General features: G+C 36.2%; 4 protein-coding genes and 1 long non-coding RNA gene across 5 annotated transcripts; 3 read left to right on the top strand and 2 right to left on the bottom strand.

Annotated features, from left to right (window-relative positions):
* Nucleotides 1-3,410: 3,410 nt before the first annotated feature.
* Nucleotides 3,411-4,554, top strand: LOC110740084. Its single transcript, XR_002514982.1, has 3 exons — nt 3,411-3,448; nt 4,118-4,159; nt 4,258-4,554. It is a non-coding gene; the product is annotated as an uncharacterized LOC110740084 (long non-coding RNA).
* Nucleotides 4,555-5,734: 1,180 nt separating this feature from the next.
* Nucleotides 5,735-10,074, top strand: LOC110739942 (guanosine nucleotide diphosphate dissociation inhibitor At5g09550-like). The gene is made up of 13 exons (XM_021920418.1): nt 5,735-5,898; nt 6,429-6,491; nt 6,775-6,858; nt 7,008-7,115; nt 7,196-7,368; nt 7,546-7,657; nt 8,110-8,190; nt 8,281-8,343; nt 8,470-8,571; nt 8,693-8,817; nt 9,167-9,377; nt 9,502-9,576; nt 9,656-10,074. Exons 1-13 carry the CDS (start codon nt 5,812-5,814, stop codon nt 9,707-9,709), a joined length of 1,338 nt encoding a protein of 445 aa, XP_021776110.1. The 5' UTR covers nt 5,735-5,811; the 3' UTR covers nt 9,710-10,074.
* A 1,316-nt stretch (nt 10,075-11,390) lies between these two features.
* LOC110740082 (magnesium-dependent phosphatase 1-like) lies at nt 11,391-14,638 on the top strand. Its single transcript, XM_021920577.1, has 4 exons — nt 11,391-11,826; nt 13,607-13,778; nt 13,930-14,046; nt 14,174-14,638. The coding sequence occupies exons 1-4, from the start codon at nt 11,717-11,719 to the stop codon at nt 14,312-14,314; spliced, it is 540 nt and encodes a 179-aa protein (XP_021776269.1). The 5' UTR covers nt 11,391-11,716; the 3' UTR covers nt 14,315-14,638.
* A 184-nt stretch (nt 14,639-14,822) lies between these two features.
* LOC110740081 (uncharacterized protein At4g38062-like) lies at nt 14,823-19,190 on the bottom strand. The gene is made up of 2 exons (XM_021920576.1): nt 19,047-19,190; nt 14,823-17,904 (listed from the first exon to the last, which is right to left on the bottom strand). The coding sequence occupies exon 2, from the start codon at nt 17,836-17,838 to the stop codon at nt 14,848-14,850; it is 2,991 nt and encodes a 996-aa protein (XP_021776268.1). The 5' UTR covers nt 17,839-17,904; nt 19,047-19,190; the 3' UTR covers nt 14,823-14,847.
* Nucleotides 19,191-19,992: 802 nt separating this feature from the next.
* Nucleotides 19,993-24,745, bottom strand: LOC110740080. Its single transcript, XM_021920574.1, has 6 exons — nt 24,125-24,745; nt 23,944-24,039; nt 23,173-23,213; nt 22,716-22,833; nt 22,264-22,344; nt 19,993-20,454 (listed from the first exon to the last, which is right to left on the bottom strand). The coding sequence occupies exons 1-6, from the start codon at nt 24,353-24,355 to the stop codon at nt 20,395-20,397; spliced, it is 627 nt and encodes a 208-aa protein (XP_021776266.1). The 5' UTR covers nt 24,356-24,745; the 3' UTR covers nt 19,993-20,394.
* Nucleotides 24,746-25,177: the final 432 nt, after the last annotated feature.

Below are 25,177 nucleotides of genomic sequence, written 5' to 3'. Positions count from 1 at the left end.
GAAGTAGCAGGTGGTAGCCACGATCAACTTTAACCATGCGTCCGACACTTCGATGTTGGGCATGAGTTACATTGCCGAGTGTGTGAGCATGTAGCCTTGAACTTATGCCTTGATTATAAGCGAGAGCTTGATGACTCCTACCTCAAATGCACACAAGCATTAAAATCAAGACACTCGAATGGTTCATAACAGTCGGCACCTCATAACAAAACCAGTCGGCCCCTTAAACCATTAAAAATAGCAAGGCGGAGTAGGAGCGCCTATGTTTGAACAACCGGCTCCCAAGCTTCGTTCCAAGAATAATATGGGCCACACCCATATCTCATTTTGTATATACATGACCGCTAGCATGTCCAAGAAATCACAAAAGCCCACTTGGTATCCGAGCCTTCTTCACCAAGCGCCTCATGTTGATAGCAAAATCAAGGAGGCGGCTCTTGGGTAAAACAGCAAGTTTAAGTAATAGCTTCGAACTTGAGCATGAAAACAAGCGGCTACCTGAACAATCGCATGAACAATTCGGTCATTTAAAGCCGAACCTTAAAATGCGAGATATTTAGCTTGATATTTCGGAAACATTTAATCACAAGGCGTTCATGGGTATCGAGCATCGTGGTCTCAAAGTTGAGGATTGGAGGTCTTGCCTAAGGAAAACAAGCGGCATACCGAATGGAATTATTTATCGTGGGTTTGCAGCCTTGTTTTAGGCTACCATCATCACTATTATGATTGGAAAAAAAATAAAAATGCTGCCTAACAGTATGGCTAATTGTCATTCTCATGCATGAGAATAAGACAAAAACATAAGATCCTCTCAAAAAATATTGCCTAAGTCTATCAAGCAAGAGAGGCGGCATGAATAGTAGTCGGCCCCCTATACGACGAAGTCTCGTAGCTATGAAAGCAGTCGACCCTCATTAATTTCACTAAGGGGCTAAAGACCGGCGGCAAATGTGTAGGCCGAGCAGCGAGGTCGCAAACCACATTAACAAGTTTAGCACGACCACCTGTCCCCATTCGAAGAAAGTAGAGTCATCAATCCTCCATGGAAGGGAGCTAAGTGATCTATCTACTCTAACACTTGAAATTATTTCAATACTTGATACTAATTCAGAGGGGCATGCCGCCTGTACCTTTACAGTCGGCTACTCTCCATTGATTATATCACTATATCATCAGAGGGGCATGCCGCTGTACCTTTACAGTCGGCTACTCTCCATTGAGTATAGCAGCGGTACCTCTATAGTCGGCTACTCTCTGCTTTGATTATTTTACTCTATCACTAGAGGGGCATGCCGTCTGGACATATAGTCGGCTACTCTTAGAAGAGGGCCGACTGGTTCCAAAGCACACAGCCACCCCCCTTATACTTAGCTAAAAAAGATTAGGGCCAGGCCAACCATGTGCCTAAACAAGCGGCTGCCCTCTTCTTACTTAGCACCTACGTTCGCCAAGAACTAACCAAGGCCACAGGCCCGATGATCAGCCCAGGCGCCAAGCCAACTGATCCAATTTTTAAACTAATACGACCTGTCCCAACATCATAGCAGGCGTCCGACGGCATCCCTCCGGATGAAATTCGTCGCAGAGAGCAGCTCCCTTTTGGGTGGAACATTGCTCTATAAACTAATTACACAGCACCTATACGACTGTCCCCAAGGGCAACCACGTAGCCGTTTTTGAGACAAGGATAACTCTATCACTAACCAAACCAGTGGTAGGAGTTGACATCTGAGTCGGATGACCCCCTGTATTACTTGGGATAAATTCAGGGGGTACCTCTTGAGTTAATAGCCAACAAACATTGGCGAATCAAAAGGTTCAGCCGGCCTCCGCCGCCTGGTACCTTTACTACTCAAGCAGGAGTGACGGCGACTGAGTAACACCAAAGTCAACTCATAGGCACTCCCTCAAACTTGGTATGGAACCTAACAGGTTTGAGTAGACCGCCTGTTTTTTGGCAAACAGGGGCACTCAAACCCCTATTCCTACTAGGTAACCACTCCTTGGGTTAATAGCCAACAAACATTGGCGAATCAAGGGGATCAGCCGGCCTCCGCCGCCTGGTACCTCTACTACTCAAGCTAGAGTGTGACGGAGACTGAGTAACTCCCATGTTAACTCATAGTCACTCTCTCAAACTTAGTATGGAGCCTAAAAGGTATGAGTCGCCCGCCTGTTTTTAGCAAACAGGGGCTCTCAACCACTACTCCTGCTAGGTTAACAACCTTTGAGTTAATAGCCAAGAAAAACTTGGCGAATCAAGGGGACTATCCGGCCCCCGCCGCCTGGTTTCCCTACCACTCAAACAAAATAGGCAGTGATTGACTAACCGCAAGGTTAACCAGTCGCCCTCCTTAGTACGGAACCTAAAAGGTATGAGGAGTCCGCCTGTTTTTTGGTAAACAGAGGTACTCGACCACTATTCTTACTAGGTTGGCTATACTTAAAGCTGTCGTCTGTAACCCAATAGGCGTAGCTACTTTGGTTGGACGTCCTGTCTGACGCCTGCTTCTATGCAGCCACCAAAGCAGACGACCAGCCATCCCCCAACGAAATAAACTAAGTACCAAACTTAGTATATTGAATCAAAAGAGGCCAATGGTCGAATAATGCTAAACGCTTACCCCTTATGCAATAGTTGACAGTCCACCTGATCAGGGGCTATCTGCATAGTGGGGCAAAGAATCGGCATCTGTCTAGTTCGGCGGCACTCATTATTATGATTGATTAACTTTGAAAATGTCATACCGCCCAAGGTATCAAAATTTTCTAAGTTAATCAAGTCCATCTCCCATTAGAACTAGGCAAGATGCCGACCTAGCAAAGCTTCGAGGGTCTAACTTTCGAAAGGAGCAATCCCTCCTGGAAAGAGAAATTACTCCTTCCGAGGGGCAAATGTTTAGGGTAAAAATTACCCATGACAAATGGACCAATCCGGACCTGCCACGTGTCCACCACGTGGGCCAATCAGCGTCCGCCATTTGTCACCCTAAGAGGTCCAACATGGACTAATCAGGCCACGCCACGTGGCCTCCCATATGCCAAATAGGCAAAATGGCCACCAAGGCCCAAAGTCCGAGAGAAGCCCAATTTGCCCTGGTTAACCTAAACCTAAAATTGGCACGCTTCTCAAGACTATAAATACTTAATTAATCCTCATTAAAGGGGATTCAGCAGAATGACTCTCACCTAGAGAAAACCAAAACACATTGATCACTCCTCCCCTAGAGGAACCAGATCTCCCACCTTTACTTTCCGCATTTATCACTCCTCAAACAAGTACTAACTTGACCGTTGGAGGCGGAGCTCCCACCACAAGGAGTCTCCGTTGTTTTGCAGGTACAGGCGCAAGGATACCAGTCCTGGAATTGTAACTCCCCCGCAGGACATCAGAAAACCCCGAAACAACAAGCTTCAGAGAGTGATCACAGATCTTAAACGAAAGGTGATCTCCTCCTTTCTATGTTATACTTACACCTATTTATTTTATACATTACAACTATGCACGTATTTTTAAGGCCTTATTTGGTTACAAATGCAAATGAATAAGATAATTATTACCCCCGTTTCATATTAGTTGCAACTTTGGGGTATTATTTTTGAGATATAAAATATTCCAAAGTTACAACTAATATGAAACGAAGGTAGTAGACCAGTCTAAAACAAAAAGAAGATATTATGAGAATATGAGTACATGTTTTGTGGAATTTGGTAGTTTTTGCCCGTTGGGAGTTGTGGCTAAGAGTAAATTGCATTTTATATGGAGTAAATTGGTGTATGTACTTGGAAAGTTCATATATGGTTCTTATTGTTTTAAGCTAAGTCCCCCACTTTGTCCAAAACTATGGATATTGCTTACCTTGGGGTAGGTAAGTTACCCATACTCCTATAGGTTTCATCCGGTACACACTTTACGTCCTTAAAAATATGCACCAATTACAATTAACACGAATTTTTACATTTTGCTGAGTCATAGAAGGCAAATTACATAAATAATTGCAGATTGCTGTTTATATATTTTGATTAGTAGATTTATTAAAAATGTGTACGTCTTTAGTGGAATATGTTTAAACTTTATTCTACGACTAATTTAATTTCAAAGAAAAAACTCCAGGAAAAGACATTGATTGAGAACAACAAGGATTTGAATCAGAAGGTAATGTTGTGAATATGTTCAACTACTTTCACTTCAAAATTGTTTGTTTGTCAAATAATCAGATTTATCAAGGCTCATATTAAAATTAATATGTGCAGATTAAGAATGCCATCGAAGGTAAATTGGGTTCGGAGCAACAATTAGCACAATTTCCTGAGCATAATCACATTCCGAATAGTGTTTCTTTTGACACTAATCTCAGACTAGGGTTTATTTAATACCCTTGAATTCATCACTTAATTAGTTGCATGTATTTTTTTCAACCCCTTTAATGGAATAAAATAAGGGTGAGGTGTATGTATATTTATACCAATAAAATGCGTTCTCTCTATTGTAAACTTTGACCATAATTTTGTTTAGTTTTGCGTGTTAAGTGTTTGGTACTATGTAGAAAGAGAGGGCAACAATAATAATGCAAGTGACATTTGATCTTTGGTTTTGAGTTTCTACTAAACTTCAACCACAGTTGTGAACTGAAGCTGCATCATAGATTCATAGATGTAATAGTGATTAGGAGTTAGGACATACACAATTTTTCATATAGCAGATCAGATTAGTATGGTCTCATTTTGAAACCTTGCATTGCACCTTGCATGACATGAAGAAATTATGTAAATGTGATGACAATATACATTATAAATAGTACTTCCATCACAAGAATTTTGCTAAAAAAGATTTATTTTTCATTTGGGTGCAAATTTTAACTATTACTAGGAGTAAAATAAACATTCTCTTGGTAATTAATAAACAGTCTCTTCGTACATATAATTTTTTTTTTTAAATAATAATAATAATATATAATAACATATGAAGTATAAAGCATTAGAAGTTTTTTTTTTTGTCAAATTTCTTTTTTTGAATTAAGTGATGATATCTTTAATGAAAAAAAAATGCATTAAATATATTAATGATAGTAAACATATTAATAAGGGTAAAAATATAAATACACATTTTTATACACATTTTTGTACATATTTTTAAGAGTATAGTTGGTAGCACAGAGTTATCTTATACTTTTTATAAGGTAGGGATGGTTGCTTGTTGGATTAATTACTCATACATATCAATCCCATATGAACTCAAAATCACAACAACTAGAGCTGAGGTCCTTGTCTAATTTTTACTCCGTATATACATTTTTCAATCTTCACAACGTACTATAATTACTCTCGTATCTAACATCTATTATCATGACTAACAAATAATTTTACAATTACGTTTTGCCGAACATGACTACTCCAGGTCCGTAGCACCTAGAATACGTGATACACAAACATTCAAAGGGATAGGTCATCTTTGGTATTCAAATTAGAGGTGGTAAATTTAAAAGATAAGAGTAAAATAAGGGTGGTAAAACGGCTGATTTGATGCCAAAATTCAAAGGGATAGGTCATCCTTGGTATTTGAGAATTTTCCTCAGCTTTTCATGATGTAACGCTTTTTTCGTTACACCCCTCGTTTTTCTTCTATTTTCCTACACCATTTCTTTCTTTGTTTTTTGGATTACATCAATTAATCCAAATTACTAATTCTTAATTCTTTTTTCTTTAACAAGTCAACAACATAATAACACTTTTAATCCTATCTTTAATTGATTCTCTGAGTTTAATTAATAATTAATTGAAAGTGAGAAAAAAGCTGAATTGGTAATCATGGATGAAGAGTACGATGTAATTGTTCTTGGTACTGGCCTTAAGGAATGCATTCTCAGTGGTCTTCTTTCCGTTGATGGCCTTAAAGTAATTCTCTTATCTCCTTTCAACTTCAATTTAGTTTCGATGTTACATAGTTGTGTTATTATTTGTTAATGGACCAACTCAGCTAATACTCTATCGTTATTATTGATTTGCATTTTTATGTAATTGAAGGGTACAATGTAATTGTTTCCGGGAGTTCTTTGTAGTTTTACAGGGTAATGATGTAAGCGGATTTGAAATTCTTAATGTATAATAATATTATTTAAGGGCCTTTCAATTTTTAAAAGACAAAAAGGGGTATGATTTAGTGTATATAACATTATTGAAGGCGGAACATTTTTAAAGGTATTGTGGTGACGTTAATGTTATTATTGATTAACTCAAAAGTTTTTTAAAATTATCAACTTTGTGACTTTATGACATGGTGTTACCTTATAAAGCCATTAAAATTATCTTTTTTGGATGACAAATCAGAATATATATGATCAAGCAATACAAAAACTTTAACATAAGTTTAAATAAAATCATGAACATTTTAAAATTAAATTCTTTATTTGGACTACTTGAAACAGGTCTTACATATGGACAGGAATGACTATTATGGAGGAGCTTCAACTTCTCTCAATCTCAATCAGGTATGTTTCCCATACACCTTAACAATATCCCCTAATCGCGTGATTATACATAATACACATATAACAGGTTGTACCATGTACGTGTTACAATCTCAGTCATTATTCACTCATTTGTTCACAACTTCACATGGAGCTCCCTAAAATGATAAAATGAGTAAAAATTAGTTCTAGTAGTACCATTATGAAGTCGAATATAATGAAGTCAACATTTTCTTTACAAAATGCAATTTCCCTATAACATTTATATTTAGGCAATATTAATTCTTTACTGCTTCTGAAATAGCTTTGGAAGCGCTTTAGGGGTGATGACAAGCCTCCGGAAAGCTTAGGTCCAAGCAAAGAGTACAATGTTGACATGATACCTAAGGTACGTACGTACCATCATTTTGATTAAACACGCACACCAATTTCGATCATCTACCTAAGAAAATTCCTCGTAACATGTAAACATGTAACATGTTCGTAATCTTTGTTACTTTGTATATGTATTTATTAGCGCGCTCATTTTACATGTAGTTCATGATGGCGAATGAAGTTTTGGTTCGTATACTCATCCACACCGATGTTACTAAATATCTTAATTTTAAGGCAGTGGATGGTAGCTTTGTGTACAATAAGGGCAAGGTACATTATGCAAAAATTTTCCTGATGTTGTGTTACTTAAAAGGAAAATGTCGAAATTCTAACTTAAATGGTTCTTGCAGATTTACAAGGTGCCTGCTACAGATGTTGAGGCTCTGAAATCTCCTTTGATGGGGCTTTTCGAGAAAAGGCGTGCTAGAAAGTTCTTCATTTATGTGCAAGATTATGAAGATAATGATCCTAAGTCTCACGAAGGGTTGGACTTGACCAAGATTACTGCAAGAGATCTTATTTCGTAATATTTCATCCATCACTTTGGTTGTTTAATTCTGTTCTTTTGAAAGTTGTAACTATTAGTCTAAGGAAATGTTAATTAATACTCGTAGTTCTAATGTTAATAGTATTGTCTGCGAATAAGATCAAATTTAATCGCCTTATTTGCCTAATTTTTTTCCTTACTTGTTTGGTGTAGAAAATATGGCTTAGAGGATGATACAATTGATTTCATTGGTCATGCCTTGGCACTTTATCTGGATGATAGTTACTTGGATCAACCTGCCATAGATTTCGTGAAGAGAATGAAGGTGACACTCGTGTCCCTTTTCGAGCACTAATTTACTCATTTTGTATGTATGACCTAATTTTTCATGTATAAGCAACATAATAATGGATTTACATTTGCATAGAACTTTTTTTGTTCTTCAGAATAATCTGTTCAAGTTGTCATTAAAAAGCTCATTCTGCTCATGGAAGCTTACTTCTTTCCTTAGCAAGGTTAATATGTATGTATAGTATTTGTGTCATGCGTGTGTTCATCTGACTTTACAGTTTACACGGTCTAAGAACTGATGCTACCGTTAAAAAATTTGCTTGGTTATGCTGAATGTTGTATGCTATCTTATTAGACTTATTGATGTTTATGCAATATGAATGTTTGTTTTGAATTTCTGTGTTCAGATACTTAATTGTAATGTTTCTGACTTTGAGTGACTAATGTAAATTTGCTGCTAATTATATTGGACTTTTGTTACGAAAGTTATATGCAGAGTCTTTGGCTCGATTTCAAGGAGGATCTCCTTACATTTATCCACTGTATGGACTTGGAGAATTGCCTCAGGTAAATAAGCCCTTTTTTTTTCATGCCATGATATTTTGTATGAATTCTCCCACTTGACACAGCTCTGATGTTCTCTGCTTTCCCTGACAGGGATTTGCGCGTTTGAGCGCAGTTTATGGTGGAACCTACATGCTCAACAAGCCAGATTGTTCGGTATATATTGTGCTACAACATTTGTTCTTTAAGTAACATCATTTCGTGGAAAAATTGTGTGTATCTAGTCTTCATGAAAGATAATATACAATACAGTAACTAAGTATGACTCGCTTTGGATGACAGGTAGTCTTTGATGATAGTGGGAAAGCTATTGGAGTTTCCTCTGAAGGAGAAACTGCTAAATGCAAGAAAGTTGTTTGTGATCCATCATATCTACCTGATAAGGCAAACTCTCAAACTTTACTGATGCTATTATGTTGATTTTCTTAGGTGCAAATATTCTGATCATTCTTAAGTGTTCACTTGATGAAAATTTCTATATGCATTCTGTTTTTGAATGCAACAGGTCCGTAAGGTTGGAACAGTAACGCGTGCTATATGTATAATGAGTCACCCAATTCCAGAAACCAAAGATTCACACTCAGTGCAGGTGATCCTACCACAGAAGCAACTTGGTCGAAAATCAGACATGTATGTGAAATCTGAAAACTTTTTGCTAGCCAGTTCCCTGTGTTGCAAAGGCAGTTTGTAGTACTTCTATGTTCTATCCTAGAAAATTTTCATAACCAGGGCCGTATGTTGTGTGCTATGACTGTTATCTCATAGAGTTATGATATACGAGTAATTTCTACCCAAGTTCAAGTCACAACTAAAATGAGTGCTGACAAGAGCCAATAAGTTCTATAATAAGGAAAAACAAGTTTGTACTAGGGCTAAGAAATTCAGACAAGGGTTTATAAAACGAAAACAATGGAGCCTAATTGTCTTGTGTAGATAAGTATTTGGCAATCCATTCTAATATTAACTGGTATTTTTTCAGGTATGTATTCTGTTGCTCCTACACTCACAATGTTGCTGCTAATGGGAAACACATTGCATTTGTTACAACTGAAGCGGAGACTGATAACCCAGAGGCTGAGCTAAAGCCTGGCATCGATCTTCTTGGACCGGTAGATGAGATATTCTTCGATACATATGACAGATATGAGCCTACAAACCAGCCGGAATCTGATAGCTGCTTCATATCTACTGTAAGTTCTAAACCTGACAGACGACCTGTATAATACTATAACAGCATTCTTATTGTTTAGAGTAAGAAATTTTAATTAGTTATACGTAATTAAGCAATACATATACTGATTGAACTTCCTGCAGAGTTATGATGCAACAACACACTTCGAGTCTACTGTGAAGGATGTGATCGCGCTGTACAGCAAAATTACTGGAAAGGTGAATGTTCTACCAAATTCATTGTCATTGTTAACCACTGTGTTTATTCCTTGTTCATGTGGTCTGTAACATGTCTCAGGAACTTGACCTCACTGTGGACCTCAATGCTGCAAGTGCTACTCCTGAAGAATGAGTGTTTTCTCAAGTAATATTGGCTATTTGTGGTGTTTAAAAGCTAGCATAAAGTACTCAAAGATGGCTTTGCCTACCATTTTTTTTCAGTTGTCCTTCCTCCTTTTGCTAGATAAAGTGTGTTAATTTTTTTTTTGATGTATCTGTATAAAACTTAAGCTTTGCTAAATTAATGTACTGCAACTTTATTATGTACTACATTTTTGTAAGCATAAATTAGATCATACAAGCGAGTGCATGATATGCATCCCATTCACTAAAGAGCATATCATTCAAAATAAAGTAACACTTATTTAGAAATAGAAGAAATACCACTACCTTATCTTACGTGTTGTTTCATGTTCTTTTGATCAAAATGTTAATACAACCTTTTATCACAACTTTGTATTCTTTTATTCATATTAGTTTTTTTTCGAACTATTTGCAATTTTACTTTGAACTACGTGCCATTGTCGGGTCGCCGATGCTTGCTCATATACACACCAGTACAATATTGTCCGCTTTGGGCCAAGCCTGCACGGTTTTGTTTTTGGGCTCCTTCCCAAAAGGTCTTGTAATAGTGTATTGAGCATCACTTTATAAATAACTCCTTCCCTTGCTATTTCTTTCATGTGGGACTTAGGGATAAAATTCCTAACAATCCTTCCCTCAGACCAAGGACCACATCACCACTCATGGCCTTCCCTCAAACGATAAACCCGATCTGTTACTCGCCTCCTTTTCAGTACCGCCGATGCACTATCGGAACCTGCCGCCTTAATTACCATCAGAACCATGGTTCGTTAACCACCTGACTATGCCTACTCGCTCCAACCACGAGTTACAGGGCAACCCCACCGGTTATAGGATTACCGCAAACCATCAGACCATGCCCATTCACTCCAACCACGAGTTACAGGGCAACCCCACCGATTACAAGACATCCCCTGGTCCCACTAGCTTGAACACCATCAAGAGGACTTTCGACACAAAGGGCACAGATCACCAAACTTCGAGGACACACGAGGAACACCCCACATACTCCACGGCAGCCACCCACCCCGGACCGAACTGCCCGGCTCTGATACCATTTGTCGGGCCGCCGATGCTTGCTCATACACACACTAGTACAATATTGTCTACTTTGGGCCAAGCCTGCACGATTTTGTTTTTGGGCTCCTTCTCAAAGGTCTTGTACTAGTGTATTGCATCACTTTATAAATAGCTCCTTCCCTTGCTATTTCTTCCATGTGGGATTTGGGATGAAATTCTCAGCAACTATTTTGAGAGTATAATGTGCATCATGCTTTCGAGTGTAAGATTTAAGTGTTGTTCTCAATTTAAAAGAACTAATGTCATTAAGTTGTTAACTGAATATTTTCCAAGAAATTTTTACTCAAATATAGCTCATGTCAAATATAGCTCATGGGGCCACTAGGTACGATTTAATTGTATTGACTCAATTTTGAGTAAGTTAGGTCCATTCTTTATACAAGCTTAAATTAAAAAATCGACTAGAAAACCTTTTTGCCATAATACCCTCTTTCAATACATTGTGGTTGTCACTTGCAAACTTATAATATGAGTATGTGTAACTAAACGTGTCCAAATTTGAGAGTGAAGGATAGAGCTTCCTTTCTGATTTCAGGCGATCCTGAAATCGATTCTCATCACCCGTGCCCGTGTGTCTCTCTAAACAACAACAACAACAACAAAAACAATAACAAAAACAAAAAAAAAAAAAAACCAAATTTCTAATTATCTCTATTTTTTTTATGGGATCTTAATTCCGCAATTAGAAATAATTACCCACCTTTTATAAGGAGTATATAAAGTTAAAAAATTTCGATCACACAAGATAACTCAATAAAAAAATCCATAACAAATAAAGCCGAAAAAGTCATCTAACAAACATTTATCCATCCAATACACTATACAGATTAACATTTGACGACCTACCATTTTGGAGGTTGAGCGTATGAAGTAAGCCCAGAAAATTGGGGAAGAAGAGAGAGACTCAGAGATAGCCATGGGAGATGAAAGGGTCAAAACAGAAGTTCTTCAAACCATAAATTTGTTCCAAGTTCTTCCCAAATTGGTTGTCTTTGATCTCGATTATACTATCTGGCCTTTCTACTGGTATACTTTCTTCACTTTTTTTGTTTTATAATTTATTCTCTTATGATTTTCATCGCAAAATCAAATTATGGGATTACAAATAACTCAAATTAAGGATTTTGTTCTATAATTTCTCAATTTTAGTTATAATTCTTTCTCTATGCATTGATTCCCTCATTTTATTTTTAATTTGAGTTCTTATTATCATATTATTGGAAATCTAGGGAATGTTGGTGATATCTTGCAAATTGTTAAATTCCTGACAATCTGATATTGTTGCTTCATTTTTTTCCAAATTTTTATTGTTTCATAGGTTTGTTTCATTTTAGAGAAATATAATCTGAGAAGTTGAATGTTACTCTGATAGGAAAGTGATGAACTTTTTGTATGATAACATTATTATTTATATTTATTAGTAAAAGACGGGTTAAATTTGATATAGGAACCTAGCAGTCCTGCACGGAGTCAGAATGGTGCAATAATTTCTTAGCGGAGGTAGTATATGTATTAAAATTTGCATATTGGAGTGTGGCCTGGCCTAGGCTAATGTTGTCATTGCTAATGGCACCTTGATTGGCTCGATATCTTACTACACGTACTAAATTAACGCTGTTCACCCCTAATACCCTAATCAAAGTATGTAAATGAGTACTTGGTGTCCCTTTGTTTATACTCCTCCATAACAACTATACAACTCAACTTTCCTAGGATGCAAACCCTTCAGATTAAGGAATGCTAAAACTGATCACATTTAAACGTGTTTTGGTCGAAAACGAAATATAGGAAGGTTCTTGTGGAGTTGTGGGTCAGTTGGTTCATGTGACTAGTAAGATTAGTTAATAGTTCTACTGGTTCCTGCAACTTTTAAGACTGTTTATGTCATGCCTAGCCGTTTTATAACTTGCTATTTTTTTTTATTATTCTTTTTTTTTTTGGGGGGGGGGGGCGGGGGCGTAGAGTGTGAAAGTTTAATGTGGTTAGCAATTGAAACGGTAAAGGATAACCTAGCTTTCGAATCATGAAATGACAATGATGTTAGAAGCTCCAGCTAAGGTTTGTAATTCTCCATTGGCTTCTCAATAAATTGTTTCCTAGTGGGTGACACTAACAGACAGAAGGAAAGAGAGATTGGGGAAAGGGGGGCAAAGAAATAAGCATTCTCCATTTCTTTTGACTAAAGAATGTAATATTGAAGATAATTTTGTTAGGGCAATTGGCAACTTGGAATTCGATAAGCTATAAATAAATTCTATTCCTGGTTTGGAGAGGTCTCTTACAGTACTATCAAGTAATTGCTTGATTTGTATTTTCGCCTTGTATGGTATTGGTTAAACCTTAATTCTAGAAATATATGCATGACATTTTTCTGTCCTAGTTTTTGCCTCTTGGTTTGTTTTCACCTTTGATATTTGATATGTAAAATATAAGAAGTAACTACATTCAAGAATGAAAGATAGCCATTGTGCAAACTTTTTCATTTTCGTGCAATAGAAAAAATATCTCACTAAGACACTAAATAATACGAAGTATTTCAGTGAGGCGTTAGTTTCCTTTGCATAATGCCCTTCTGCTTCTCTTTCAGACCTGTATCTTTTTTCTCATTTTAGCATTCTATATCTCTTGTCAGATCAGAATAGTACAGCATATACAGGGTTTTATCTTGGGGGTGGAGGATAAAGATGACTATGTATCAATGTAAATTTCTTTTAATGTCCTAGTTTTGTGATTATGTGCATGCTCGGTGTTGAAATTTTAAAAATTAGATAGACATTTAGTAATTTTTTTCTAACTTTTATCACAGTGAATGCCACTCCAAAAGAGAAATGCCATCATTGTATCCTCATGTAAAAGGTATATTGTATGCGCTGAAGGACAAGGGTATTGATGTTGCTATTGCTTCTAGATCACCAACTCCTGACATAGCCAAGACATTTCTTGACAAGTTAGGCATCCAGTCAATGTTTGTTGCTCAGGTGAGAATGACGTAAGATTTTTGTCCACTTCCGTCTTCAATATTATGTTCATTGTATACTTGTCTGATTCAAATGGTCGAAGATAAATTGCTAGGAGCTTATGTGCTCTTTCTCACAACTAATTTAATAGAATTCTCCTCTGTTAACCTAGGAAATTTTTTCCAGTTGGACACACAAGACAGAACACTTTCAGAGAATTCATAGGAGGACAAAAATTCCCTACACTGACATGCTTTTCTTTGATGATGAAGATAGGAACATTAAAGCGGTAAAGTTTTTGCCTCATCTCATTCTTTTACTCACTTCTTTGTACATTATATGATCAAAGTTATTTTGTAATTCAGGTTTCTTCATGTTCCCTATCCTCATAGCTATTAGTTTATTGTTGAATCCAGATTAATAATATGGGTGCGACAAGCATATTAGTTGAGAATGGGGTTAATCAGCAAGCATTTCGACAAGGTTTGGTGGAGTTTTCTCAAAAATCAAAGGCATCTGAAAAAGCAGGATCGTCTGGAAAGAACAAGAAGAAGTGACATTGTCTGTTCTAAGTGAGCTAAATCCAACCCTCAGATTTAATAGAAGGGGAAGGCAGATAAGAGAATTGGGGCTGTCATTTTGCATCAACTTACAGCATTGACATCTTGACGATATTGATTTGTGACTTGATATTGCTATAAAGTACTGGTATTATTTTTTGTTTCAAAGGGATGCGATTATATTATTTGACCAGAAGAAAACAACTATGCTACTATACTGCAAAGTCCGCTACTATTTGTAAAATGCGAGCAATGATTTCAAATGGATAGAGCGTCTGTGACAAAGCCTTGCAATTTTTCCAGAGCTCTTGTAGTTGTTTATGTTGTGGCTTGCTTTAATTACTAGCAAATTTGATTTAGCGACAAGTACAGATGCATTCATTTAATTGTAAAATTCTCGTTCAAATATTGATAGAAGTGAAAAACAACATATTCTTGTTACCATTAAGTGTCTGACAACAACTATCCAATAACTTGTTATACAGATAAGGCATTGAAAGAATGACTTAAAAATTGCGTATCAGAAGCTACTAATGGTTAATCTCACGTAGTGGTGATCTATCACGGGTTGCTTCGACTTCCTTCTTCATGTCTATAAGCACAGGGTCAGAAATTCTATTTGATATTACATCAAGGTCATCAACTGATGTCAAAATACCATCTAAATCAGAGGTCTGCAACAATTTTCTCAACATTCCCTCAAGCTTTACATCTTCTGAACAAAAATAGCCAACTTGCTCGCAGATTTCTTCAGAGTACATGAGCAGGTTATCCCTTTCAGAAGACAGCCTTTTGACGTTAGTTGTAGCAACCTCTTTCTCTTGTTTGAGTTCTTCCATGAGTTCTTTCCACTTATCCTGCTCCTCCTTTAACTTGTTTGACAATTTCTCGGAGTCCAGCTTCTTAAACTCTAACTGAGCTTCAAGCTCTTTAGCTGATTGTTTTGAGTGAAGTAAAGACTCCTCTTGAAGCAAAATCCTTCCATGCAGAGTACTGACCTCTTTTTTCAGTCCTTCAATTGCATCATTCTTCATTTTCACTTCTGTCTTCATGTGGGATTCAGACTTCTCTAAAGCATCTTGAAGTGCAACAATCTTAACCATGTTTTCTATACCTTGTGAGAAGGTACAGAGATCCAATTCCATGAAATCCTGTTGTAAAGATGAAGCAAAACTCTGGATACACCTTATCTGCTCATCCTTTTCTTCTGTGATGGTCCTAAACAATTCTTTCTTTTCAAGTTCATACTCGTTCTTTGCTTGTAGCCTGGCAGATTCAGCTGCTATTGATTCCCTTCTCACGGATTGTTCCTCCAATGCTTCAATCTCTTTTTGAAGGTACTTAACTGCAGCATCCCTTTCTGCTGTGATGGTCTTACACAGTGCTTCCTTTTCAAGTTCGTACTTGTACTCTGCTTCTAGCCTGGCAGATTTAGCTGCTTCTGATTCCCTTCTCATGGATTGTTCTTCCACTGCTTCTATCTCTTTTTGAAGGTTTTCAACTATGGCATCCCTTTCTTTTAGGATTTTGACATAGTGCTCGCCTTTCTTGTAAGCTTCTACCACCTCCAATTTCATTGCCTCTGTAGCTGCTTCTTTTTGCATCAACTTTTGATCAAGAGAATCAATCTTTTGCTGGAGATCCATAATTTTCTGCTCTTCTTCTTTCAATTTGCTTTGAAAAGCACTGTTCTCTTTTTTAAGACATTGTTCTGTCTCAACTTGTTCGAGAAGGGACTTCTCCATTTGCTTGAAGGCCTCCTGGCTTTGTTCAAGGCAAGTTCTAAAGCTTTCTGCTTTAGATTTCCATAATTGCAGTTCCATCTCTGTTTGTGTAGCCTCACTTATCTTTGCTGCCAATTCAGAATTCGACTTTTCTAGAGCAGTGGAAAGATTTTTGAGAGCAACCTCCATCTGGCTAACTTGTTCTTTCAAGTAAAGTTGGCAGTTTGATGACTCTTCAAGTTTCTTTTTGTGCTCTGCAAGACCGCATTCCAAAAAGTTACTACGCTCTTCCAATAGCTTTATTGATTCCAGCTTTTCTGCCATCAAAGCAATCTCCTCATGCGCCTGCACCCCACGAGCTTTGGCTTTTGCAGAAGAGCAGTCTCCCATCTCTAAACGCTGAGCAGAAACTGCAATCTTCTCTCCTTTTTCCCTGTTGAATGCTTTAATCTGATCCTCTGACTTGAAGAGCTTAGAGTAAGCATCAGAAAGTTCTGACTTCATCATCAAGAGCAGAATGGATGTTTCTTCACCTGAAACCTCCATTGCAGAGTGACAATCATTCAATTGCATCTTCAGTTGCTCTAGCTGTTCACCTTGCCTCTTTAGCTCAAATTCATAACGTTTTGTATCTTCGATCAGCTTCTCCATCTTATATGTCCATTCAGCTTCTTTTTCCTTCAAAGCCAAAGAACAATTGCCGTGCACCTGCTCCAAATCTTTCAGCTTGTTGCGAATCTTATTGAGAGATGGGTCCACTTTTCTCTTGTTAATTTGAGCTTCCTGTAGCTCTTTTAAAGATCCAAGGAGCTCCTTGTTCTCTTGCTCAAGGTGAGTAGTCCTGTACTCCATCTCCTTCAATAGTATCTCTTTTGTCCCAAGAGAGTTCCTCAAAACTGCTATATCTTCATCACGTTTTGTGCTGAGGCTTTCAAACTTTTCTTTTACATCCTCATACTCTGATAAAACATTTTCAAAGCGCTGTTTTGATTCTGACAATTGAATGTCCAATGCCTTCCTTCGGCTTTCTTCATGTGCCAGAGCTTGGTTGCACATCCTTAGCTGGGTTTCAAGGCTTTCGGTGATCCTAGTTTGAGAATCCAATTTGAACTGCAATGCTGTCATCTCATCCAACATATTCGATTTTTCAGATGCCCACTCCTTCTTGCTTGACTGGAACAGGTCTTGAAGTCGCCTGTGAGCTTCTTCAAGATGTTGGAACTGCTCTTTCTTCCATTTCAGTTGATCTTGGACACTCATGCTTTGCTCCTCCAATTTTGATATAACTTCCTCTCGGTGCATCAATTCTCTTCCTGCTTTGGCTTTTTCTTCTGCTTCAGAGAGCTTCCGGTGTGATTCTGATAGAAGGGCTTTCAAACCTTCAATCTCTTTACTGCAAGCACAAAGCTTCTTCTCCAATTCATCATTTCTTCCTGTTGCTTCCTCTAAAGCTGACACCAATTTTCTGTTTTCCCCTTCCAACTTTTGCACTTTCTCACCAGAATCCATCCGAATTTTGTCATTCACAGAACTGACTTGCTTAAGTGATGATTCCACTTCATGCAATTTGGATTTGACCTCTCCATAAAGCTGTCTCAACTCAGCCAACTCCTCTGATTTGTCATTCAGTTCCTTTGCTTGCTTATCAATCTGCAACTTTGCTTCTTGACTTTTCGCTTGTTGGTCTGAGTGAGCTCTCCTTAGACTCTCAGAAAGTTCAGCTTTGACTCGATATTCTTCCTTCAGCCTCTCTAATTCTGCTTTTGATTCTTCCAATTCCTTGTACACTCCATCCATTTAGCTTTGATTAAATTGAACTGCTCCAATTTCCGCTTCAGTAATGTACTAATGATAATGATTAACCTGAGTTGATTAACAAATAACCACATTATATGTCTGGCAAAGTAAGAGAGAAGGGTATTATTATTTTGTTTTTTGAATCAAAAAACAACTAACGAGCTGCTGCTAGACAAGGGAATACTAAATCAAGATATCATAGACAAACAAACAGACAAGCAAAGAAGCTACTGCCAGTTGCTAGGCAAGTGAGCAGTACAACAAAATAATCATGAATTGATTTTGCTAGCATATATGTGCGCTCATTTGTGTGCGTAAGTGCACCACACTGACAGAAATGCACTCACAAACACGAAAGGAACGAAGAAAGAAATCGAGGAACAATTAAAAAGACCTAACAACATGAGGTAAATGAGCCTCATCTCATTGATAATGGCTTGTATAAACTAATCTTGGTTACAAAATTCATTTGAAAATTGTATGCAAAGTAGGGTATCTAAGAGAAACAAACAATGCTACTTGATGTTCAGCTAAAAAAAAGGTGAGGTTCTAAGGGGACCAAGAAAATTGAAAAACACAAACATACAACTACAATTCGCAGTAGAGGTAAGTCTTTGGGTAGTACTCTGTATTTAGGACTTCAGATCAAATTCCGTCTATAGTATTGTCGCATTACATGATAGACTGACAGTACAAATGCTATATATATCTTGTGATCCTATCCCTGGTATAAATTTGTCAATTGGCCAAACATCATTCAACATGAAGAAATGAAGAATCATTCCCTTCGGATAAATTTTTTTAAAAAAGAAGAATAAATAAAAAAAAATTGGCTAATATTTCTTTAATTATGTGCACTACAAAGGACTAAACTTTCAAAGATTTCATCATTCATCGTCGTAAAAATCCACTATCAACTTCCCCACATTTTTATGAAAAATCAAACCCTTACTCTTTTATTAGATCCCCCAAAATTAAAAACCCTAGATTTAATCAGCATAATATAAATTTGTGACCTTTAAAAATCATTTATAAACAACAAATCCAAAACAAGAATTTACTAATTATAAAGCACAAAGTGAAGATGAAATACAGGAATAAATCAAATTAAACTCAATAAATAAACAATGCAGTAAGAAGATTAGGGTTTTTTGTGAGCATAATTACAGAGAAATTAAAAGAAAAAACGCAAGAGATATAAAGAGAACCTGGGAGAAGCAAAGCGTAGTGGTGAATCTGGGTGACCACACAGAGAGATTTGAGTTTGAGGAGAAAGAGAGAGAGCGGGAGCGTTTGTTTTAAATTTTGAGTACGGCTATAACTTCCAAATAATGTATTTTAAACCCAAAAAAAAGAAAAAAAAAAAAAAAAAAAAAAAAAAAAAAAAAAAAGGTGAGAGAAAGAAGAGAAATTTTTAAATTTATAATTTATGAGTGTTTTAAAAAAAAATAATTACTCTGTATAATTTATGAGGATATTTGACGACTTGATTATACTCTCTATTTTATTTAATACGGAGTATTTTATTTACGTAGTAAGTAGAAATGTGACTCGTAACCTAATATGAAGTATTAAAATGGATGATTTGTTCAATATTAAAACACATATATTGATGGTTATACGGAGTACATTTAATTACAATGGGTATATACTTCATATATAGTTCATTGCATCATTGTTTTGGATAAGTTATCCAATATTTTTAAACAGTAGCATTATCTGATTTTGATTACACTGAATTTGAGTACACACCAGGTGGTAATGTGTATCCAAGGGATTTTTGCTAATTTCTACGGAGTAGTTTACTACTTGTATGGAGTATTATTTTTTCTTATGGTCTTTAAAATGAACACACCCATTCCTTGGAAAGACGAGGCATGTCCTTAATTGAATGAAGATCACCAGAAATTGTCATGTTGAAAGTAGACTTTGTCTTTGTAAATATATCGAACATAAGTAGCTTGGGTCTAATGGGATGAAAATATGAGATACAATAGCTGAGGCTCATAATTTAGTCACAATGGCAAGAAAGGCCTCACTAAACTGTGAGTCTACGAGTACTGTTATTTTGGTTGTCAAAAAAATGTACTCCGTATGATGGAAATTGTCACAATAAGCCTTGTGCACTAGTGCGAAAATGAAGATCACCAGAAATTATCAAAAAGATTGGCCCAAACTTCATCACAGTTGTGCACTTGTGCGAAAATGCAAATATACTACGAGTAAAATGGAGAAGTAACGTACTTTTCCAGTTTTAAGAAGTACTACATACATTGGTTACAGATTCTTTCAATCAGCTACACTCTTTATCCACAAAATTCGAGAATGTAAAAAAAAGAAAAAATACGACTATATAAGGCCTCAAAAAAAAAAAAAAAAAAAAAAAAAAAAAAAAGAAGAGAGAGGTTCTACTAAGTGCTAAAGCTTCAAGGCTTGTCTTCCTGTACAATTGTTTTGATTAAAATGGTCAGTTACAAGCTTGTCTTCCTCGATATTCCGGAGAAAATCCAGAATTCCAGATAAGGAACTGTGACAAACCAACATATGAATTCTCTATCAAATGTGTTCTTCTTCAATTAACAAAGCTTCAAGCTCCTGCCGCTTCTTCTCCAGCTCCTGCAACGGGGGAAAAGTCAGTGTAACAGACTTAACAGTATCAAGATTCTCACTCAACAATTTATTCTAGGGACTAAATCAAATTGAAAGAAAATAAACAACCCATCTCAAAATCCCGAAAAGAAGGGAGTAGACAGAAAAAGTTGACTTGACAACAATCACATCAATCATAGACTAAGCTGGCCCAATGGTATTTGTAACAGATACCAACATTCGGTCATTCAGTAAGCATTCACTTCGCACTTATCCAAAAAATTATGTTTGGCTATGTTAAACTTGGAAATTATTCAATATATCTCCTTTAAGAATCTAAATATGCTGTTCAGAGTAACTCAAATGTCAATTCTAAATCATAACCCAATTCTAAAACTTAAAACAGCTTAGCACTGAGGACAAAGAGTACAATTAGATAAAAGCTCTGATTGAATGTGATCTAGGCTCGATTACCAAATATAAATAAATCTAATTACAAAAAAATGACTAGAGTACTACTAGTCAACATGGAGACCACTTTACTACTAGTAGAAATTTAAGAGCCTATCAATCCTGTCACAACAGCTCTAAACTCTCATCTGCCATTCTCAATGAAAGCATCCTTGGAGATATTATTGAGCAAGGGACTCGGTATGTTGCAAGACATTTCTCCATCTAGCATAATTCTTAGGCAACTCAGACCTCACTGCTAGCTATAATTCTATGAACAAATGACCATTGACCATTAGAGATGTAACATTGACTGTGACCCACTCCTGGTCCTGAAAATCCATGCTCCTCTAGGAAACTACTATTCCTCCAAATACAGTACAATTTATATGCACTGCTAACGTTTATAAGCTTTTTGGCAATAATGTAGAAAGATTGATAAATGAGAGTTAAAAGGCAAATTACAATTTATAACAGCACAATCTTGAATTTCACCTATCATAGTTGGTGCTTTTCAATTATAATGCAAGAACGGGTGACCGACAAAACTGATAAAACTAGCCAAATAAACATCAATTTCAGCCAATAACAAGAAAGATCATATAGGAGTTACAGCTGTGGAAATTGTTATTATCCTTTGGGGCTAGCCCCTGTGGAAGTCATGGTGATTGGGCTTGAAGCTTGATAAGTGAAGGAAGGACCTAAAGGCGGTTCTTAGAAAGTTTAATGATAATGTGTTATAGTTTTACTGGATTATGAGTTTAATCTTTCATAATAATGTACTCCGTATACTCAACATACTTAATTTGTAGTAAATGTTAGCTTCAGAAGAATTTAAGTGAGGAAATTGAATTGGTTAAAACTTCAACGTCAATGATTTGCCAAAAAGTTGTATGCTCCTCTTTTTATGTTTTCGTTCATTGATATTGGTTAAAACTTCAATGTCAATGATTTGCCAAAAAGTGGTATGCTCCTCTTTTATGTTTTCTTTCATTTGATGTTGGTTAAATCTTCAACATCAATGATGTGCCAAAAACTTGGTTGATTATATGCTTAATTTAATTGAATTGAAATTTCTATCATGCTCCTTAGACTTTTATCTTCCTTTTTCAGCCTTTGCAAGGAAAATTATGCATCCCTATTATGAAAGACAAAAGGTGGATGGATTTTAATTAATTGGTGTGATTAATGAAGAAGTTGATGTTAGTTAGCTACCTCTAGCTACATTGTGAGTACTGTTTTCACAGATAAGGAGCCATGATATATAGCAAATTAGAGAAGCAATACCTAAGGTAATCATAATCAAAACCTTCAAACGAATCAACCAATCCAATTAACCATATAAATCTAAAATTATAGAAACTAGACAGCGGGCATTTAAATTACCTGTAGATCCTTAACTGCTTGATCCCTTGAAATTTCTTTCTGTTCTAGGGAGCGCTTCAGAATACCTATGCAAAGGATTCCCTGAAATATTGTTCATTTGAAGCAACATGAAATAAATTGTCATTGAACAATCCTTGAATAAACAAAATCCTTGTATCTAAATATATAAGTAAATAAAAGTTTAATATTGACGCTATTGATTAGCTAAAGGTCCTCATCGTGCACTTTTTGTACAGTTCTAAAGAGTCCAAACTCTGTCAACATACTATAATGAAGTCTCTCATCAACACATTTATCAAATTAATTGCCATGGTAATTACACCAATAGATAATAATTATTTCGTTCAAGTATAAAAACAATCTTGTGACCAAGCACAATATTCTCCAAACATACCCTTACACACATAATAGCAATTACATTATGAAAAGGGGAAAACTCATCTTGATCTTACCGATACAAGATAAACAGCACCGCATGAAAGAAGCAGATAGCTTGCTATACTCTGAAGTAGAACTATATCACGTTGCTTGCCAATAAAGTCAGAGAATGCCCTAGTCATAACAGCAACACTATACAAAACAATCAATGAGGCCAGGGATGTTAAGTTCATATTCATTGTTAGTGGTAAATAATGCATTAAAACAGCTTCTAGTGTGCCTACACCAGCATGTTAGTAGAGTGACACAGACAGTAGTAGAGTTCCAGAAATTAAAAAGGCTTTCTGAAACTAGTGAATGAAACTTGAATTCCTACGTAAGTCATAGCGTATACTCTGACAAATAAGTCGATTTCATGCTGCCTTTGTATTCATAGTCCTTGTCAATCTTATGTTGATGAAAACAAAATGCTAAAATTTCTATAAGTTTAGAATAGATGAATTCGATAGTCTAGGTTGTTAGTATACATACAAGATTTGTAACATGCTTCTGCCAGGCCAATACTCCAACACCTGCAGCAAACACCAGAAATTAGCTTTCAAGTCTAAACAAACACACACAAAAAGTATGCGACCAAATATATGACAACTGTAGACAACCAAGACAGCCATTTAAGTATTGCAAACACAAGCAGGATAATTTGGCTGTGCAATACAAGTTGACTGCTGACTTGCTGAGTACCAAACACATCAGCAAAATTGCTCACACATGCTAAAATATTTGGGAACTGGAAAGGAAAGGAGAAAAATGGAAAGTAGAGCATGCGTAAGTGCGTGACAATGTAATTGTAGAAGGCAGTCGCTCCACAATTTACGCTACTTCATATCAACTATTGCACTATGTCTATGATGAATGCACAAACAACGCGCATCCCCCCCCCCCTAAACAAATTTGAAGCAAATAATTTTTTTATAGATTTGACTTGCTTGCTATATCTTCATTGAACTTGTATTGATGATAATTATAACTTAATACCTCCAAGAAGACAGCTACATAACCTTTAATAATATACTTGTATATACCCAACACTCGTTTGTACCTAGCTTGGTGAGCTATTAGATATACTTACAAGTATTACATTGAGCTCAATTCTTGCCAATCCAAAACCCGGAAACTTATCATAAAGAAGTAAAAAGATAAGCTCAAATTCAATTATAATTGAAACAATTCGATAAAGCAATTAAAATCCATTAAAACAAAGAAATTTATCCAACTAGAATCCAATAAAAACAGGAATCATACCTTCCAGAATTTGAAGATGAGACTCCACTCAGTCTCAGCCAAAACCACCAAAATCGCTAGCACAACCGCATAACATCGAAAAATCCCATCAAAAACCTAAAAAAAATTGAAATCATATCAAAAACCCTAAATCAACCAACAATACACCAAAATCCGACAAATAAAAAGCATAATTAAATACATCAGCTCCATGCTTGAAGGATCGAACAGCAGAGAGAATATTGACGGCAATACAGAGAATAGCAGATATGGCGGTAATAAGGCTGAAACATCTGCAAACGATCAAAAATGGCGCGTTTCTGCGCCTCAAAGGTGCGTCGGAATTTGAGCTCGTGGTGCGAGTCGGTGGCGCAGAAGGTGAGTCAGAGGGCGAGTTGCGGGATTGCGAGGTTTCACCTCCTTTGTTCTTCATTTTCTCTCTCCTCTTAATTTCTTTCTATTTTTGGTAAGTTTTTTCGACGTTATGTGTGTTCATATTGGCTGATTTGGGATGTTCGTTTCTTCATCATTCTTCCAACAGGAAAAAAAAAAGTGGGAAATCTATGATTGTGGACCGTTCGTTTTCTTTTCATTTTCATGTATGGTTGGTTGTCTTAAATAATTACTCGTCAAAAAAAAAAAATTAATGCCCACCAAATAGATAAAATTAAAAAATTTTAAATTGAAGTGTAGAGAACCACGAACCTACTTGGGCCTTTAGGGAGTGGGGAAGGTAATAAAGGAAACCATGCCTAAAAAAAAAAAAAAATAAATAAAATTAATAAAGGAATTCATTTCACCCGACTCGATCTAACCTCATCAAATCCATTTTTAAAATAATTTGATTTAGATTATTAATTTATACGCGCATAACAATTTAGTATAACTCAAGTAAATGGTGTATGATCCGGACGATGTCCCGGGCCATTATATGCATTATATATTTATATGTATATAATAATTTTAAAGTTGTTAATTTCATCAAGACATATAATGTAATGCTATATACAAAATGGTGGTTGTTGAGCTAGATTTTCCTTTGCTTAGGAGTTAGAATAAAAATTTAGCTTTGTTTACAAATGAACACCTAAAAAGAAATACATGATTGAACAATTATTTATTGAATCGTTTACAACTATGAGTCATAGTGATGTACTCCAATATTATATATTTCCAAATTAAACCTAAATCTGTGATTTGACTCTTTAATATATCTCTACCCTCCCAACAAATTATTTGATGTACTAATAGTACC

The sequence above is a fragment of the Chenopodium quinoa genome, unplaced genomic scaffold (genome assembly GCF_001683475.1).
Source record: "Chenopodium quinoa cultivar QQ74 unplaced genomic scaffold, ASM168347v1, whole genome shotgun sequence".
Classification (NCBI taxonomy): domain Eukaryota; kingdom Viridiplantae; phylum Streptophyta; class Magnoliopsida; order Caryophyllales; family Amaranthaceae; genus Chenopodium; species Chenopodium quinoa.
Note: the sequence above shows the minus strand (reverse complement) of the source record. Positions and strands in the feature narration are given on the sequence as shown.

Bases quoted from the DNA above. Each gene is read 5' to 3' on its own strand.
- LOC110739942 (XM_021920418.1), top strand. From the start codon at position 5,812: ATGGATGAAGAGTACGATGTAATTGTTCTTGGTACTGGCCTTAAGGAA. The intron at 6,859-7,007 runs GTACGTACGTAC...TTTTACATGTAG, and splicing joins ATGTTGACATGATACCTAAG to TTCATGATGGCGAATGAAGT. The intron at 7,658-8,109 runs GTGACACTCGTG...TTGTTACGAAAG, and splicing joins ATTTCGTGAAGAGAATGAAG to TTATATGCAGAGTCTTTGGC.
- LOC110740081 (XM_021920576.1), bottom strand. From the start codon at position 17,838: ATGGATGGAGTGTACAAGGAATTGGAAGAATCAAAAGCAGAATTAGAG.
- LOC110740082 (XM_021920577.1), top strand. From the start codon at position 11,717: ATGGGAGATGAAAGGGTCAAAACAGAAGTTCTTCAAACCATAAATTTG. The intron at 11,827-13,606 runs GTATACTTTCTT...CTTTTATCACAG, and splicing joins ACTATCTGGCCTTTCTACTG to TGAATGCCACTCCAAAAGAG. The intron at 14,047-14,173 runs GTAAAGTTTTTG...TGTTGAATCCAG, and splicing joins AAGATAGGAACATTAAAGCG to ATTAATAATATGGGTGCGAC.
- LOC110740080 (XM_021920574.1), bottom strand. From the start codon at position 24,355: ATGAAGAACAAAGGAGGTGAAACCTCGCAATCCCGCAACTCGCCCTCT. The intron at 24,040-24,124 runs GTATTTAATTAT...AATTTTTTTTAG, and splicing joins CCTTCAAGCATGGAGCTGAT to GTTTTTGATGGGATTTTTCG. The intron at 20,455-22,263 runs GTAATTTAAATG...CCCCCGTTGCAG, and splicing joins AAGCAGTTAAGGATCTACAG to GAGCTGGAGAAGAAGCGGCA.